Source organism: Ammospiza caudacuta, chromosome 8, assembly GCF_027887145.1.
Source record: "Ammospiza caudacuta isolate bAmmCau1 chromosome 8, bAmmCau1.pri, whole genome shotgun sequence".
NCBI lineage: Eukaryota > Metazoa > Chordata > Aves > Passeriformes > Passerellidae > Ammospiza > Ammospiza caudacuta.
Genome location: NC_080600.1, coordinates 27834096 through 27851609, shown reverse-complemented (window position 1 = coordinate 27851609; position 17514 = coordinate 27834096). Strand labels below are relative to the sequence as shown.

Below are 17514 nucleotides of genomic sequence, written 5' to 3'. Positions count from 1 at the left end.
AAAAATTAGTTGAAGTAGCATTGATACACAGATGCTCAACTCTCCATATGAGGTATGGTTTTAAGTTATATTCCAAATATGACACTTAAATAACACAGAGCTGTATTACAGCATCAACAGCTGTTCAGCATAGCACAAAGACAGCTGCCACACACAAACAGAGCATCTGGAATGCCTTATCTATTTTGATTTTGAACTACTGCTGTAAAACCTGTTGGAAGGAAACATGGTCTGTATATCCTGAGTATATGTCTCTTGGTCTGGGTTCAACAAGAACTGTGATCTAAATTCTCAGCTTTGTCTCTTTGGACGTATATCTAAGGAGGATGGAGAAAAAAATGGCCAAAGGTGTGTAATACATTCTCCCCACCCTTTGGAGGTTTCAGTAATGTCCCAAAACTTACAAGTGTTTTACTCATCCAGAAGAGGCACCTTTATGTCGTGCACCCTTGCACCGAGCAAATGCCACAGTTGTCCATTCCCATTTTATCCCTGCTCTATAAAGAACACCCAATGCAACCAGAAATTGTTCAAGATTGTCCTTTTGGGTTTTTTTGCATACTGCCATGAAACAGCATCCCCATAATTTATTATTTTTTCTTGTTGTTGTTATTATTTTTCCTAATACAATCCTGACCATGACCATAATTTTTAATGTCAGAATTGAAGCAGTGAAAAGGTTTGCATAGCATTCTTTCTTTCCCTGTCCTTAGCTCCCACATTTCCAAGTACCTATGGCTGAGGCACAGCTCTGCTGCATCACACCACACCCTCCCTAATCACAGGGTGGAAGCACTGTTATGACTTGGATGTAAACTCTTCTCTGCCAATAATTCCTGATGCATGAGCTGTCTAAGCTTTACCATGACACTCCTCCAGTCACTCTCTGTTTGGAAACATCTTCATGAGACATGGCTGGACCTGAAAACATACAAGTTTCCAAATGCAGAGTAAACACATGGGGTGGGAAGGCCACCTGCAAAAAAACAACCCCAAGAAAAATTTTCAACAAAATCTATTAATATAACCATGGTGAGTGCTGATGTCTCTTCACCCTGTCTGCATTTGCCAAAGACGATTGGTACTGAAAACCTCAGGGATGTGTAACCTCACAAAGAGCTTGACTTTTAAAACTTTGGCACAAAACAGGCATTAATGGCCCAGTCATCCCTGGCTTTGGATGTCACACCTAAAACACTAGCACTGTTTCTACTGGAAAAATGTCCACTTCCTGCATGACACATCTTTTGACAGCCTTCTCTGTAAAAAAGGAGACAGAACTAGTGTGTGGTTCCCTGTCTCACCTCCAGCAGTGACCACACAGCTCAGAGACCTGGACCTCTCCTACCTGGGTGCTGTTATACAGAGGGTCAGACTGTAACATTAAACATGACAACTGAATAAATTTAAAATGTATTATCCTTCAGAGAATGGTAATTAAAACCCTATAATCATAAAATAAACCAGGAAAAAGCTAGGTTAATGCCACTAGAAAAATATAGGAGACCTATGGATGATGGAGTAAATGAACAAGGAAATAACGGAAACCTTAAAGTAGGAGTAAAAATGGAAAATATTGTCTTCAAAACCTTGTATTTCTGAGGGGATTTCTGGCATTACCAAAACTGAGTTTTGCTTTGAGGTCTTCTATTATGTGAAGCAACTTCTGTTTCAACATATTTGGAGCAAAAAGGTACTATATCAATATAGTGATGGATGATTTTATGCTGCTTTGTAAAAGCTATATCCAATAACCTTAGTCATAGCACACAGCATTTCAGTCCATACAGTTTGGCTGTAATAAGAGGAGGTAATCTCAGAATATGTTGGCCAATGTGGATAAATTTCTCCGGTTCTGGTCTGAAATAATTTTGGTTGGTTTGACACAGAGTGGAAAACAAAAATCCATTGGACACTGAGAGAGGATGTCCAAATACTGAAGTTAACTGCCTTAAATTAAAAAAAAGCTCTTCCCCAAGTTGAATATCTTCGTCTATTTTTACATTATTTCAAAAAAACTAGTTTTGTGAGGAGCATATGGGACTTCCAAAATATGCATATAAAATTTTGGATGAAAAATCAAAATTTCATTTCAAAATTCAATTTCTCTGGCATGAAAACAGTACAGAAAGACATCAGAAAAAGATTTCTGGCCCTGACATTCTGTATTATAGCACTCACAGGTAGCAAATGCTTTATTTAAACCTGGATTATGCTTTCATTAAAAATCCCTACAATTAATTATAAAAAACTTGTTAGGAAGCATCATTTGTGCTTGCATTTCCCATCATTGTCTCAACATAAATATATTTTCTTAAAAAAAAAACAAACCAGAGTAAACCCGTCCAACTGTCTGAATAAAATGTTCATAAAAACCTATTTTAAGAATCAATCTGAATATTTTTGTCAGTAGATAACTCAAAACAGCTACATTTTCTATGATTAAACATCTTCTGTATTGTGTTGTAAAAATTCTCCAACAAATTTAAAGAGGAAGAAAAAATGGAGTCAGAATTATACACATGTACTGGATTTTGCATACATAATATCCAAAACCGGCATCAGTGAAGAAACCCAAGCATTTAAAGAGCTATCAATTTGTGATCTACTAGAAGTTAGTGCTCCATCTTACTGAACACAGATCCAGCCATGGGGACCTTTGTTCCTCTGACTTTCCGCCTTCCCTTGCTCCTCCCTGCGCCCATCCAAGATGCCAAATGCTGGGAATGCTCCAGCTCACACTAAAAAACCCTTGCAGACCATCTATTTAATACAGCACTTCTGTGAGCAGGCTGTACTGCATTTGCCTTCCCTGACTCTGCTTCAAGACCTGACTGCTGACAGTGGGACAGCTCCAGTGGAAAGCCCAACTGCAACTTTTGGCTGTTCTTCCACACACGTGACCTGAATGACACCGTGTTCATTCCTGCAACAACACAATGACTGATGGTCACCACAGGGAGGCTCATGAGAAACAAGATAAACCTCCTTGGGTTTATCGTGACCTATCCCTCCCACCAAAGAATGAACATAGACCTTACTCTTTTCAAAATTAAATCTGAACCTTACTTGTTCAGCTTACTTTTTCTCATTGTTTTCAAGAATTTGCAACACATTCTCTCTCTTGCATATACGTGCAAGCATGTGACAGAAAAATATTTGAACACAAAGCTCTCACAATTCCTACAAACCAGTTAAGCAATCTTTTGTAGTACAGGAAGGAAGGGAGAGTCATTTTTATTGTTTAATTGCTGGGAACTATGCAGGCCCAGTGATGAAGCAGATCATTAATCATTCAGTGACTTGTCTGTGTGTGTGCAAGACAAAGGCAGAGTACAAATCTTCAGAGTTGCATTCACAGCTGAGAGGTACCTGATGTAAAAGACTACAACTTACAGTGGAGTTAAGCTTTTGCAGCTAGGACATGCCCACTCTTCTGACACCCAGTGCAAACCAGCACTGCCAATGGTGTGCAGGTGCCTGCTGGGCTGCAGCTACTGAGGGGATCTGTAACCATGAGCTTTCCTGGCCTTCAACATCAGGGCTTTAAAACTTGGCTGTGGAAAGTGCTGACCATCTCCTCCCACCCTGAATCACTCTCTCTAGGGTTAATGTTTTTACAGAAGAGAGATGTGAATGCGATATTAGCCTAAAGATTAAATTCTTCCTTGTTGTAGACACTTTGTACACATCTGTACATTAGAATTCAGTTTGTCTTTGTTCAGTGTCTACCCAAATTTGTACCAGGGGATACCATAAATGCAAAACCAAAACTGATGTTCTTTGTTGGACCTTGAGTTTGCACCCTTGCCTTACGTGGCTAATTTTATCAACTTTTCAATAAACTCCACTTTCAGCTACTTAAAAATACAACAAAATAGTTAAAAAATACTATTCCTTTAGTCAGTTTTCAATTAAACTGCATCTTTTAGAGACTTTCATTGCTTATATGCTAGTGCAAAGCATATGGGACTTAATGAATTCTGACATTAAAACATCACTTTCATGATAGAGCAAGCCTGTACAGCTAGAAACTTTTGCCAAAGGCTGTGGGAACTAAAAAAGAAATTGTGCAACCCATGATCAGGGTAGCTTTATGTGTTTAAAGAGAAATTCAATATTATACTCTTCACCATTCTAGTCTTCACTTAAACATAATGCTCAGGATTACATTGCTTTAATAATTTATACAAGGTTTAATAATTTGTGACAGAAGGATATTTTGAGCGGTTTTAAGAAGTATTTTTCTCTTCTAATCCTATGTTGGTTCTTAAAACTAAGCAGTAAATTGCAAATTATGGGAGTTAAAACCTCTAATTCACAGATTCCAAAAAATATTCAGAGTTGATAGTCCTTGTGGGTCTCATCCAGATCCAAATCTTACGTGAATGGTCCATAAAGGGATCAAACCTCCAACACTGGTACCTCAGCACCACACTCTGACCAGCTAAACTAATCTCAGGGTCTTGATCAAAAGAGTGAAAGTTTTGTTCCTCTGCCTTTAGTGTGGCAACCACTGTCAGCCTTTGATATCCTTAGCAGTGGTTTTTAGGCTATGGTTCATGTGTTTTTTCTAAAGGATCTGTGACAGATAATTGAAAGAAAAATTGAATTTATGGTCAAGTAGCTTAAATTCACGAGAGATCTTTGGTGCTGGATACTTTGTAAAGGTAAGAAACTAGGAAACACTAGAACATGACCGACAGGAGACAGCTGCTTCAGGGCTCCATTTCTCCACTCCTCCCCACACTAGAATGATGTCCAAGGCCAGATCATTTCAAGCCATGGTCTGTATCATCCCTTGTGGACCTCATCCCAGTCTAGTCAAGAGCACAGGCAGGAGCAGGGCTTTTACACACTCATTTTTCTCCCCTAAAAGAGAACCTGAGCAACCAATCTCTTTATCCTAAGTGGGAAGAGAGGGCTGGGTCATGGATAATTTTTGATTTTTGCGTCATCACCATTACCAGCCATTACTGAAGTAAAAATGGCATGGACTGCTCAGCAAAGATGCTCTTACACCCATTAAACAAAAATCACCTAAGTTCTTTTCCAGTAAAAGAAATATTAAAGCTACATGCTACTGTGACAGGGAGGAGATGCCTTTCAAGATTTTGCCCAGAAGATAATTTCTACAATCACTGTGGATGTAACACAAGACTAAAGGCCAGTGAACACTGAGTATCATCTTTAGAGGAGGAAGGCTAAGTATGCTGCTGCTCGGCTCTCACTGCTCATCTGCTGGCTCCTGGCTCTCCATACCAGTCTGGTCTGTTTCCTCCAATTCACATCACACGTTGCACAAGAGAATAGAAAAGTTTAAAATATTACATTCTTCACTGAAAACAATAGTTCTTTAAGGAGGAGAGTGAAACTAAACACAAAAGTTACTTTAAAATTATAACAATCATATAATAGTTACATATCATAGCTGAGAAGATAATTAAGTAGAAAATTAAAGTTCTGAGTTGGGTTTTCGGTGACAAAATGGAAAGGAAGTCATAGTCCATAAAACACAACCAGCTAATACAATAACTTCCATAAAAATGGACAAATCACAACAACAAAAGGTGAAACTAACACATCACTTCCAGGAGTTTCAGGGTTATAACAACTTGCAGTGCATTTCAAATTGCTCTCTGAGCTAACCCTTCTTCTTCTTTACTGAAGATAAACAAGGACACACTAAATACTGAATATATTTCATTAAGTTAAATAAAGCCTGAATAGCCAGTTATATCTGGGTTTAGCTTGCTTAGCATCATCAATGCCCAGTCACTCACCTAACTCTGGAGCTGACAATTTTGACACCACCCTGTGTTAATCCCTGGCCTTCCCAGATTCTTAGAGGTTTTATTCATTGTGTCTTCTCATGCTCCAGAGGAGGTTTCACTTATGCTTTCTATAACTGTTTAACCCATTCTTCCATTTAAGCCCAATCTTAGTTAAAATAACAAAGCTGCATTATTAAAGCATGTTTGTGTTGAAGAAATGTTCTTCCTCCCACACCTATTTCATTACAGGCCCATCTCTCCTACCCTCTTCATCCTGATAACATTGATGTTTTTTTTAGAGCCAGCTCCCTATGCTGATTTTAGCCAAGTTTCTAGGACACAATGTTTTAATTTAAACACAGATCTGGTTTTATGATTTTGTTTTGCATGTGTTTGAAGTTGATCCTTTATAATCCCAATGGTCACTAATCTATTTCAAAACAGTTTCCTAATCTTTGCTTGTTCAAGAGCTTTCCTACTGTCATCCAGTTTTCTCTCTGCAGGCAGTCCAAAATCACAGTTGCCTCATGACCCCACCCCATGTTTTGGCAGACTGCAGTATACTATGATGCATAAATTGAATTCTCTAATAAGGCTGCATTACTGGACAGGTGCTTGCTGTGTGGGATGGAACTCTGGGAAGAATTTGATCTCCATAAAAACCTTTGCAAGGAGAAATGAAACTTAACCAGCACAGAAACATAGAGCTGAGGCTGTGCCCTATACAACAAAATTGAGGGTCTTTAAAAACCAAGGTTCTCACAACACCGTCATGCATCTGATCATTTGTCTCATTTTCAGCATCATGGAAGGTGGGACCCATCTGAATTTCAAACATTTGGAGTTATGTGCCTCTGAGTGACTAAGCTAGACACCCTTTGTAACTGCAAGGACAGTCTCTGGAGGTGTGTTTTTCTTTACCTGTTCTAGACAGAGAGCCTGGACAACTGCTTTGCAAAGTTTGCAAAATTAGAAGTTCAAGCCTGTGAGGTGGATTATATCTTGACACCCCTGTTTAGTTTCCACTTTCAGAAAATTAACAGTTCTCTGCAAATTTCTTGTCCCTAATTCATCACATTTTTATGTTAAATATTTCCTTCAGACTGCAAAAATCATTCCTACAATTCCATGCAGGACGCTTTTATTCCAACCTAGTTGAACCTCATCATGTAAGGGTGCAACTCCAGCTTCAGCAAAGACCCACTGGAGACTCATCATGATTAGCAATGACATGCTTGACGGCTCATTCATTGAGAACAGGAGAATGCAAGTGAAAAAAAACCTAACAAACTAAAAAGCACTGATAGGAGCTTCTGTGGCAGATGTTTAGTGTCCTTATTATCTGTTTAAACATAGGCTGTAACATTTTTACTAAATGTAGCAAAGAAAAAAATATAATATAACCAAAGAAACAAATGCAACAATGTGCTTAAATTTACCAAATCTTTGTAACAAAGTTTTAACTAAATAATAATATCAGGAATTAATCCTTGTGCAAAGGGTCTGCAAGAGCAAGGCTAGGGAAGTCAAAATACTGCATTAGATTAGTTGTGCCGAAGGGAGTGGTTTCCTGTGCTCTGAAGCATTTTCCATCCTTACAGCAGCACAGACTGCCTCAAACTGGAGCAATCTTCCAGGGATGAGGCATGTTTGGAGTTTTACTAAACAAGCCACATTCTTGTCTGCCTGCCGAGGGTGGCTTTCCTCCTCCTCCTCAGTGACAGGGTCTGGCTGCACAGAACATTTCACCAGTGGGACAAAGGCAGCTTCCCCAACCACATCAACACTCTAATTTGCAAAATTCCCACTTGGGATTCTCAATAAAATGCCCACTGAAAGCTGCCTGGAATGCCAGGCATGTATTCTTTCCTTCTTTATTGTCCTCTTTACTTTCTATTTTACTCAGCAGCACTGAATTTCCTCTCCTCATTTTTCAGAATTCATGGAATATACATTTTGTCTCTTAGAAACAGTGCTGACAAAGCAGACAAAAATGATGAGGAACTTGGTGTGACAACAAAATTGTACTAAGCCTTCTCTGAATTCTGCCTTGCACAATATTTCTAGAAGTAGCATTCTATACTGACCTCCTTTCATTTTCCTGAAGGACTTTAAAACCTACACTGACTTGAGAGTTGCAGCTCCCCAGTGAATGATCATGCCAGGCACTGCTGCAGATTCCATTTTTTTCCTAAGCAAATATTTTTTTCAAAAATGCTTAGAAAAAAATCATCAACAGATGACAAAACCAGCCCATTTTTGCCTCTGAAAAAAGCCCTGTCCATGGAAAAGCAGCCAAATTCTGTTCAGATAGATATTTGTTTCCTCACTTCAACTGGGATTACATTGGATGTAAATTTGTACATAGCTGGCATCTTAGCTGCTTGTTTCTCTGCTAGGAGAGAACACTACTAGATTCCTAGAAAAGGTTTACAACAGAAAAGCAATATACTGTGTTCCAAGCAAGCATTACAGCCATCCAAAAAGACATAGTTTAATTTTAATAAGCTTGCCTCTAAATGAGAAGCCAGATACAACAATCAGTGTAACAGGCTTCCACCATGTAAGCACTAACCCATTCATACATCTTGTAAGAAATATATGCAACATACCAGAAACTCCTGCTGGTGTCTTTATGAATTTTCCATTAAAATGAGCAATCACTGCTTCACATTTTTCTGTTGACTCCATCCTTTGAAAATAAAGAATAATTTACATAAATTAAACACTCAAACAGATTCCCATGTTTGTGAAATTTTTTTTTAAAGCACATTTCTCGCTTTTTCTCAAATCATATTTCTTGTTTTTCCCCTCTTCACTGCTCTGGCTTGCTTTCCCATGTGTGAACAATGGAGATGATGTTTTCTAAGAACATATAACTTCAGAAAGGTAAAGCCAAACTCAATTAACATTTTATGCACTCAGAGACCAAAGTCAGTGCCAAACTGAAAATAATGCTCTTATTTACTCAGAAATTATACTGTAGCTGTCCAAGCTACCTCAAGTACCTCTCTTGTCTTGAAAGAAGCAGAAGGACTGACTCACTATCATTCATAACTGAATCCTTACTGTCCATGCTGCATGCAGCAAAGGTTAATACCACTCTTAAGAGAGGATTCAGAGCTCTCTGTACAATTTAAGGGTAATAAACTCAAACAGAAACCTGCCTGACTGCATGACCCAAACTGACTTGGCAGCTTTTAGCTTACACACATCATCTCCACTAAATGATGCACCTGGCTCTTACTTAATTGTCTCCAAGTTCCAAACAGGAGCCAATACCAGCAGAGCTGTGATGGCTACTGAGAATGTGTCCAAAATCTGGAGCAGGTTTGTGCACTCATCTGTCAGATCCAGGCTGAACAGACTGGGCAGGGGGCAGGAGAGCCCCTGTGGCCTGACCTGCAGAGAGGATGTGCCAGCCCCGAGTGCCACCTGGGACTCCGTCACACTGAACAACTCAGATGTGCAATTACAACAAAATATATTTTAAAAGAACTTATTTTGCAGCTGCCAGCAAGATGATGTTTGGTTAATGTTGAACAGATAATTTCTTTTCAGTTGTTCATTAAGTTCTGTAATTCATATCCACAAATTAGGCCAATGGCCTCAGTAGCAAACAAGTAGGACTAAAAATTACTGAGTCTTGGCATCTCTTTAATTCTGATATCCTTTCTGCACAGGCTGACAAAATACAAGTATAGATAACAACTAGTACCACCAAAAAGCCAGACTGAACAAGAGGTTTTCCTAATGATTCCAAAAATATTTCTTTGAGAATTTTCAGAAGTTCTGGATTATTGGATCTGCATCAAAGAAATCTAATTTTTTTTTTTGTCTCAGATGAAGCAAACAATATAATTTAGTTTCAGACTCAAGTCTGGACTTGATAAAATACATTACTCCCTTTTAACCTAATAAAAGTTTCCCAAAGGCAAGAAATTAAAATATTAATTTAATGTCTACAGGTTTTTTGGAAAATTTTAACTTTAATTAATTATCCAAGAATTTTCCAATACAAGAAAAATGTTCACCTTGTGGAAGGAAAGAAGTTCTAATTAGATATAGAAGCAATACTTATCCTATAACCTAGGTATACTTTATGTATATAAATAAACACATATAAAAATAACTTCACTGATGTATATATAAAACACAAAATGCATAATAGAGAAACTATTGAGAAAGTACTTTAAAACTACTATATTTTAATGTCTTCAATACAACTGAGGTCTTGAATACACACAAGTCTTTTTGACTTTTGCATATGATTCCAGAACACTTCCAGCTACATTAGGAAAAATATATCCTACCATATTTCCTACCTTACCACTGATTCAAGGTAGGGGTGGTAAACAAGTTTAGGGAGAGGAGACTGAATGAGAGCAAAATGCCAACTGAATTTTATAGAGGGTGTAAGTGGGTTCTACTCTTCACAGTACCAAAAAATGAAAGCTACACATAAAACACACATATACTAATGAAATTAAAATGCTCAGTTAATTTTACCCCACTTATTGATTTTTTTAAAGGGGACAGGAAGAAATTTTAGCAAAGCCCAAACTTGCTGGTTTTCCCCTCTTAAATAATGAATATTTTTCTATTATTTCCAATTTTGTTCCTTTGTTATACCTTCTTGAAACTTGATAGTTTGACAAGCATATGAAGTTTGGGTTCAAGAGGCTGGTGAGGGAAGACATATAGAAAAAAAAAAAAAAAATCACAGTGCCATGAAATATTCCACAGCCACCTCACAGGAAAACCAATTCCTAAAAATTTTGGCCACATCAGGAGATAAATTTGTTCAGTTCTTTTCTGTGCACTACTTTTAGATTCTGGTATTTGTTCAAATACAAAGCTATTGTAATATTGGCTGAACATCTGAATTACTGAAATTGGATTTTAGTATTTTGAGAATGCCAATTCTTTGCTTGAAGCATGCTTTTATTTTTGATAATAGAAACCTTCAATTTAAAGCCTCCAAATTTTGATTGTTATACTAGGTTTAAAGCAGGACTCATATAAATAAAAACAGCACAGAAAAGACTTTGATGAAGAGATCCCAGAAAAAATAACTACATTAACTAGAGAAAAAGTAGATTCATATGGACGGAATATTTAGGAGGTATTTACTAATTTATGGAAAATATTTTTTCTTGTTGATTTGAGTGAGATATTTCACTTAGCACACAAATATTTTAAGATGAGATTTACTGTAAGTGAATAAAAAATATTTTCTTTCCCAGCTGACATCATGTTAATGAGCCTGAAAATTCAAAGGGCTGATGTTCAAAGGGCAATGATGAGTTCATTTTCTCCAAGGAACTAATGAAGAAAAACAAAACAAAAAAAAGGCATGGGGGTGGGGAAGAAGGATCTTCCTTCTGGTCTGCTGCCTGGGATTCAAACTTCACAATCCAGCAGTCACACAGGTCTCTGTGAAGCATCACGTAACCCTTGCTTACTGACTCAGGGATAGAGGAGAAAGGAGAAGTACAGAAAAGGGAAGGAAGTGGTTTAGAGTGAATTCTTACTCTAGATAATTGTCCAGTAAGAGCAATAAATTTAGATTTAGCCATCTAAGCAAGATGAGACACAGCTCTGCCAAAAGAAGAATTAACAAAACCCTGCTGGATAACTCCATTTCAATCTTCCTTCTCTTTACAAGCTTTGTCATTTTCAGTAATTTCTGCCTTTCCCGCCTATTCTTGCATTTTTAATGCAAACAGAGGAAGAAGGCTGCCAGCGTGGCTCACAGCCCGAGTACCTCGCAAAGCCAACGCCGCGGCTCGTCCCACTCGAGTCCCGCAGTATCCTGGTGGAGATCACCTGCCCAAAGGGCTTCAGCATGTTCTCAAGCTCCTGCTCGTCCATTGACAGAGGCAGGTTGGAAATGTACAGGTTAGTCGGGTCTTGCTCTTGTTGCTGAAAGAGAATTAAAACCAATTGTTATTGCTGTTGCCAATGACATTTTGATTTTAAAACAAACAAGTACATTTGAATTCTGGCACAGATTTTTACTTCTCAGGCCCGTTGTTAAGTCTACTCTTTCCTCCATCTTCTGCCACTGCCGCAGCATTCCTGAGAAAGTTTCCTTTCTCCTATTACTGCTGACACTGACATTTTTAAGTAGAGATAAAGGTGAATAATTGACCAGCTTATAGTATGTTTCAAATTTTTCTCAAAGGAAAAAAAAAGTAAATATGAGATAAAGGAAAGAAATTAGCAGACAAGAAATGCAAGAATGGTGGAAAGCACTGAGAAAGCCAGATGTAAATTAAGAAAAGATTTGGATGACAATCAGAAAATAATATAAGGAAAAAAAAATGAGAAAATGGATTTAAGAGTATGTACATTGCCATAATAATAGCAAAAGAACAGAGTGATACAGAAGCAAGTGGGACACTGTCGTCGCCTTCCATACGTGAGCACTTATGACTTTTCACCAAACTTTTATGTTATACATTCAGACAATAAAAAAGTCTTCCAAAACTTTGTCTAGAAACAGACAAAATGAGAGAGGATGGCATCCAGGAGATGAGTAATTAGGGAGGTGACAAATATAGCCACATCTTTGCCATTCCCCTGATCTTAGGCTACTCACTACTTAGTGTTATCTATGTATGTGCCATAAAATGACACCTCTAAGAAACCTTTTTGGTGAAATTGATGATTTCCAGTGTTTGTCTACAGATTTCCCAGCTGTGGCAAGGGAGCATCTCTTCCATGCTGGCGATCACTGCCCATGCTCTGTACTGAAGCACATTCTTGATCTACACAGATTGATGTGACACAGCCCTTAAAGTTGTGCAGAACTTCAATGTCATCACTGTCACTCTGGTATAATTGTAAGTCTTTGCAGGATGCCCACATTCAGCAGCACTTTTCTGGCATGAGCAGTGATATGATCTGAAATCAATTTTATTGATATACATATACAATTTTCATAGAATCACAGAATGGGTAAGGTTGGAGAGGACCGTGTCTGGTCATCCTGGATCACAGTGCACAAGCACTGCACAGTAAAGAAGCTCATCCCCATTTGCAGGTGAACTCTCTGTGCATCAGTTTCTGCACATTGTCCCAAGATATTTATTGGTCCCAACATATTTGATGGCACAGTCCACAATGTATTTTCCTTCTGTACAAGAGGGCTGACTGGCTTGCAGGGAAGTTTGAATCAAACCAGACAACAAAAACAAAACCATACAAAACCACAACACTTGCCTCCTGCCATTAAAGCATTTCTTAAAGTAATTATACTGCATGGATGGTGATATCCTCTCATGCAGAACAGGATCAATTTGTCATTAAGACCCCCTTATATAAATAGTATCTCAGTACTTTTAGTAGGATATTGCATAATTTTATAACTCGCCATCTTAGATATCACCTCTCAGTTTGAGTTAGTTTTTCCCAGGAGGGAAAAAAAAAAGAGAAAAAAAGAAAAAAAAAAAAAAAAAAAAAAAAAGAAAAAGAAGTGTTTGGGCTTGCAGGGAGGTCACACCTTTTAGGCACAGAAAGGAATTATCCTGTTCCAAAACCAGTGAAAATTAAAAATGGGAAAGCAAATTCTAGGCTGAAAAACCTTTACTTATTTGCATTTTTACCTCAAGTCTCACATTCAGTTCAAAAGAGTTAATGTTTTGAAGTTTTCCAAAAACATTTTTAAAGAAATTGGAATAGAAGACCTATAGGAGGGAAATGTTCTTCCATTTTAGTGCATGCCTCTGCCACTGGTACAACTGTAATTCCTAGCCACACCAAAATCCCACATACCTTACAAAACAACCTTTTCCTGCTCCCAAGTGTTGCCCTCATTGGCCCCTTTGTAGTCCATTACAAATGGCATTTGATTACCCTGTATGATTTTTCTTTTGTTACCTACTAGAGACATCCCCCTTCCAAAATAATACTGAATCTATACAGTACACAGACAAGTTTAGGGTTCAAATTATCTTATCATGGGGTATCTGAATTCTTTTTCATATTAGAAAAATTAACAGAAGGAGAAGACAAGAAAATGGATTCACTGTGAGGCCACAGCTGACATTAATATTAATTGCTGGGCATAATTACAGTAGTTACATTTTGACATTCAGCTTAAATTTCCTCAGGCAGGAGTGTGAGATGAAGAACAGCTTTCACAGTGTTAGAACTGGTTTGTTACTTAGTATTAGGCAATTTTGTTTTGCACCTTGAGATGTGTAGGCTTAACTTCCTTCTTTAATGAGTTATATCAGTAAAAGCTTTAAAGGAGGTTTCAAGCATTGGCATTACAAAATTGCACTTGTAGCCATAGCAAGATTTTATGAAATTCCAAATAGTATTTGAAAGGAAAAGTTTTGAATGTTTTACTTTTTATTACAGACTGCAAAATATATTGCAGACAAATATCCTAAAACTTCCCTAAATAATCTATAACAGTATATCAGCAGGAAAGTCAGACTCTTTGCATATTTTTATTTAATTTCCTAATGTTTTTATTCTAGAATAACAGAAAGTATACAAGTATGCTCATAAAAAATTCTAACATTTGAAAAGATAAAAAAAGGCCTCATTTTGTTCACAGTAGTAACAGTGTAATTTACATGCAAAAAACAAAAGAACAAAAATCAGCCAACCAAACAAAAGATTATCTTCAGAATCACCCAGCAGAGTAATAAATTCAGTCAAGGCAGAAACTCAGAGAACCTGTTCAGGTAAGTGGGTAGAGCACACTCCCCTTCTCTCAGGCTCCTGTGGCAGCCCAGGGCTTACCAGACTCCCTCATTATCCTGGCACTATATCCTGGCATGGGACCATGAACTTTTCCTGCCAAAAGGGGCACAAGGACCTGCTGCCATTCACTGCACACGCTGGGCATTGGATGCTTGTACTTACCCACCTACCAGAGAAAACCTCCTGCCACAAAACCATGTGACATACCGCTAGGGAAGGCAATGCTGCACTTTGGAAGAATATTAGCAACTTCACCACTAACCCACATTACAAAGCTCTTGGGGAAAAAAGAGAAAAAAGAAGTGCATCTGAGGAAATTGTCCTAAGGAAATTGTTTTCTCTGAACAGAAAGCATTTTGTGATGGAAAAATTTTACTTGTGGCCCATGAAACAATCTGTATTTTGCATTATTAATTATTGGGGTTTGGTCAGGGACATGCTGAATGGCTGACTGGAAATGACTTCTGTTTTCCTGACCCTATCTCCACATCAGTCTAGTTCAGCCTGAATACTCCCAGGGATTCAGTTACTTGTGGTTTGATTCTTTGATGGAACACCCAGACCACAGCAGACAAAGGGGAGTTTGAAGACACTTCTACACATGTCCATAGCTAGAACTGATAAAAATGGAAGGCAAAGGAGGGAAACAAAAAGCAAAGAAGCTGCCAACAGATGAGGATGTCTCACTGAAATCCTGGAATACAACTTGAAATTTCTTCCATCTGTAATTCTTTCAGCAAAATAGTTGAAATGCCAACAAACACATTCCACAGTGCATTGAGGAGGTATCTGCACTGCAGGTGCAAACCCATTACCACCCTGCAGTTCCGCCATAAGAATAAATCACAGAGTCACAGAATAGCTCAAGTTGGAAGGGACCCATGAAGATCACCAAGTCCAACTTCATCAGGACAGATTAATTTAATCCACTTCTTCACTTTCAAGAAAAGAAAGAAACAGCCACTGATTCACAAAAGGGCTCATTTACAACACTTATTTGCAACCCCTACTACTGTTGGCATAGATGCAAAGCAAGACTGAACTTTTTCTAGAGTGTATTTGGAATTTTATACCATTTGATACTGGAAGATTTATACCAATTATTGTGCAAAACAATTCTCTTCCTTTCAATAACTTATTTCACCATGCAGCTCCTGTCACGTCCAGAAGGCTATTAAACCTTGAAACAGATATCTGGGTACATTTTGGGAGACTGTAAGCAGCAAGTTATCTTCTTCCCCTTGGGTTTCCTAGCTGATTTCCAAATAGCAGCCACAACTAGGATTCTCCTTCCATCTCTGTGCTATCTTACACAGAAGGCACTGCACAAACACATGTTTGCCTTTATACATTATTTTGTCATGGAAAATGGTTACAGGTTAACAGTTAAAACTCAGGAAGTTAGGAGAAAGACAAACTATTTAAGTCACTGCCCTTTCTCTCTCTCTGGCAAGCAGAAGTTTAATACCAGAAGTTCTGTGCATTTTACCAAAACCTGTCTCACCATTGCTTAATTCACAGTGCTATTACAATTCAGTCTCAGAAGAGAAAAATAATTCCTTTGACACATGAGTTTTTAATTCCTCTTCTGGAATTAAGAAAAAAAAAAAAGTGAAACCAGCAAAAATACCTTCCAACATAACTCAGCTCAGACCTTGCCTATACATTGTAATAATTCTTAGGATTTAAAGGTAGGTGTTCCTCTGCTTAAAATCCATGAAATCGTATAAGCCACTTTCCCCTTATATATCTTAAATCTCTTGAAATTATTTGCATTATTTTATGGAAATGATCAAAAAGATTTACTAAAATCAGTGAGAAGTTCCCTAATTTTGGGCAGCAAACCTCCATTAACATATAATCTATTGAATATAATATTTTTTAAAATTCTATACAATTTAGGAAAACTGCTTAATTTGAGTGAATTCATATTTCATGCAGGGTTTTCCTTGGTTAACAGAACCTTCAGCAGATCCTGAAAGATGCTGAAATTGCTCAGCATTTTCAGATTATGGGCAACATCAGGGAATTTGTGGGCCACAATAAGTATCCATATTACTGAGAAAACTAGCAAGTCTTGCTTTTAGCAATGCAAGTTATCAAGTTTCTATCAATCTTTTCTCTCCAAACACCTTCATCTGTGTCTCCTGAACTTCTCTACCAGAATGTAACAATATAAAGATGGAGAGCAGAGCTCTTGCAGACTAACATGCTGCTTTTTCCCAAAGAGGTCCCAAACATCATAAGATAGAGCATTTCTTACAAAAATGACAGGAATGATCAACTGTTAATATTTATTTCTGCAGAAAGAGGTGTTCAGGATTCCTACATAATGTGAAGTGCTCTACATCATCTGAAAGAAATTAACAAAAACCTCCCTGTGCGTGTGGAATTGTTCCTAAACTGCAAGCAAGAAACTTGGCAAAAGGCAAGGACATCTGTTTTCTGTTGCTGTGTGTAAGGTCAGAGGGAACAGATAGCCATTCAGAAACATGTGACTAGGCACTGCTCACAGCAAGGACAATCCTCTGCCTGACAGGGAAGGGATTAAATGCTTGCCTGCCTTCATATAGATACTACTTCAAAATTTACAATTGGCCAGTGTCTCACTGAAATATGTCTGTTTTAGCCACAGTTTTAATGCTGTCTGACCACAGACTGCTAACAACACAATTCAGGGAAAAATCACTACCATAATCTTCACTTGTTCTCCAGAATTGCATAGGATTAATACACTAAACATTCAAATTTATTTTTACAGGCACATCTGTATTAAGAAGAATTTAACTGCAATAAGCTTTGTGATCAATCTATCACTTCATGAATACATTCCTTTTTTATTTCTCAGTGATTTTGCTTTCCCTTTGCTACAAGGGCACAAAGGTGCCCCTTGGGAGCCCTGAATGAGCCCACCATAGCTCAAAAAAAGGCACCAGACCCTTGTCAGAACAAGCACAACTTAGCAACTGAGATAAGACTTTCGTGGGCTGAAGCTCTTTACTCAAGGCAAGGGTTTGTT

The 17514-nt window shown here is 37.9% G+C and overlaps 1 protein-coding gene across 8 annotated transcripts in view; it reads right to left on the bottom strand.

The window, feature by feature from the left end:
- Positions 1-17514, bottom strand: part of RBMS1 (RNA binding motif single stranded interacting protein 1) — a 142783-nt gene that overhangs the window by 14145 nt on the left and 111124 nt on the right. For all 8 annotated transcript variants that reach the window (XM_058809816.1, XM_058809815.1, XM_058809820.1 and 5 more), the window contains exons 5-6: positions 11542-11699; positions 8387-8466 (exon numbers count right to left, since the gene is read on the bottom strand). In XM_058809816.1, the coding sequence (XP_058665799.1) occupies positions 8387-8466; positions 11542-11699 (238 nt within the window). The remainder of the gene's footprint in view (positions 1-8386; positions 8467-11541; positions 11700-17514) is intronic.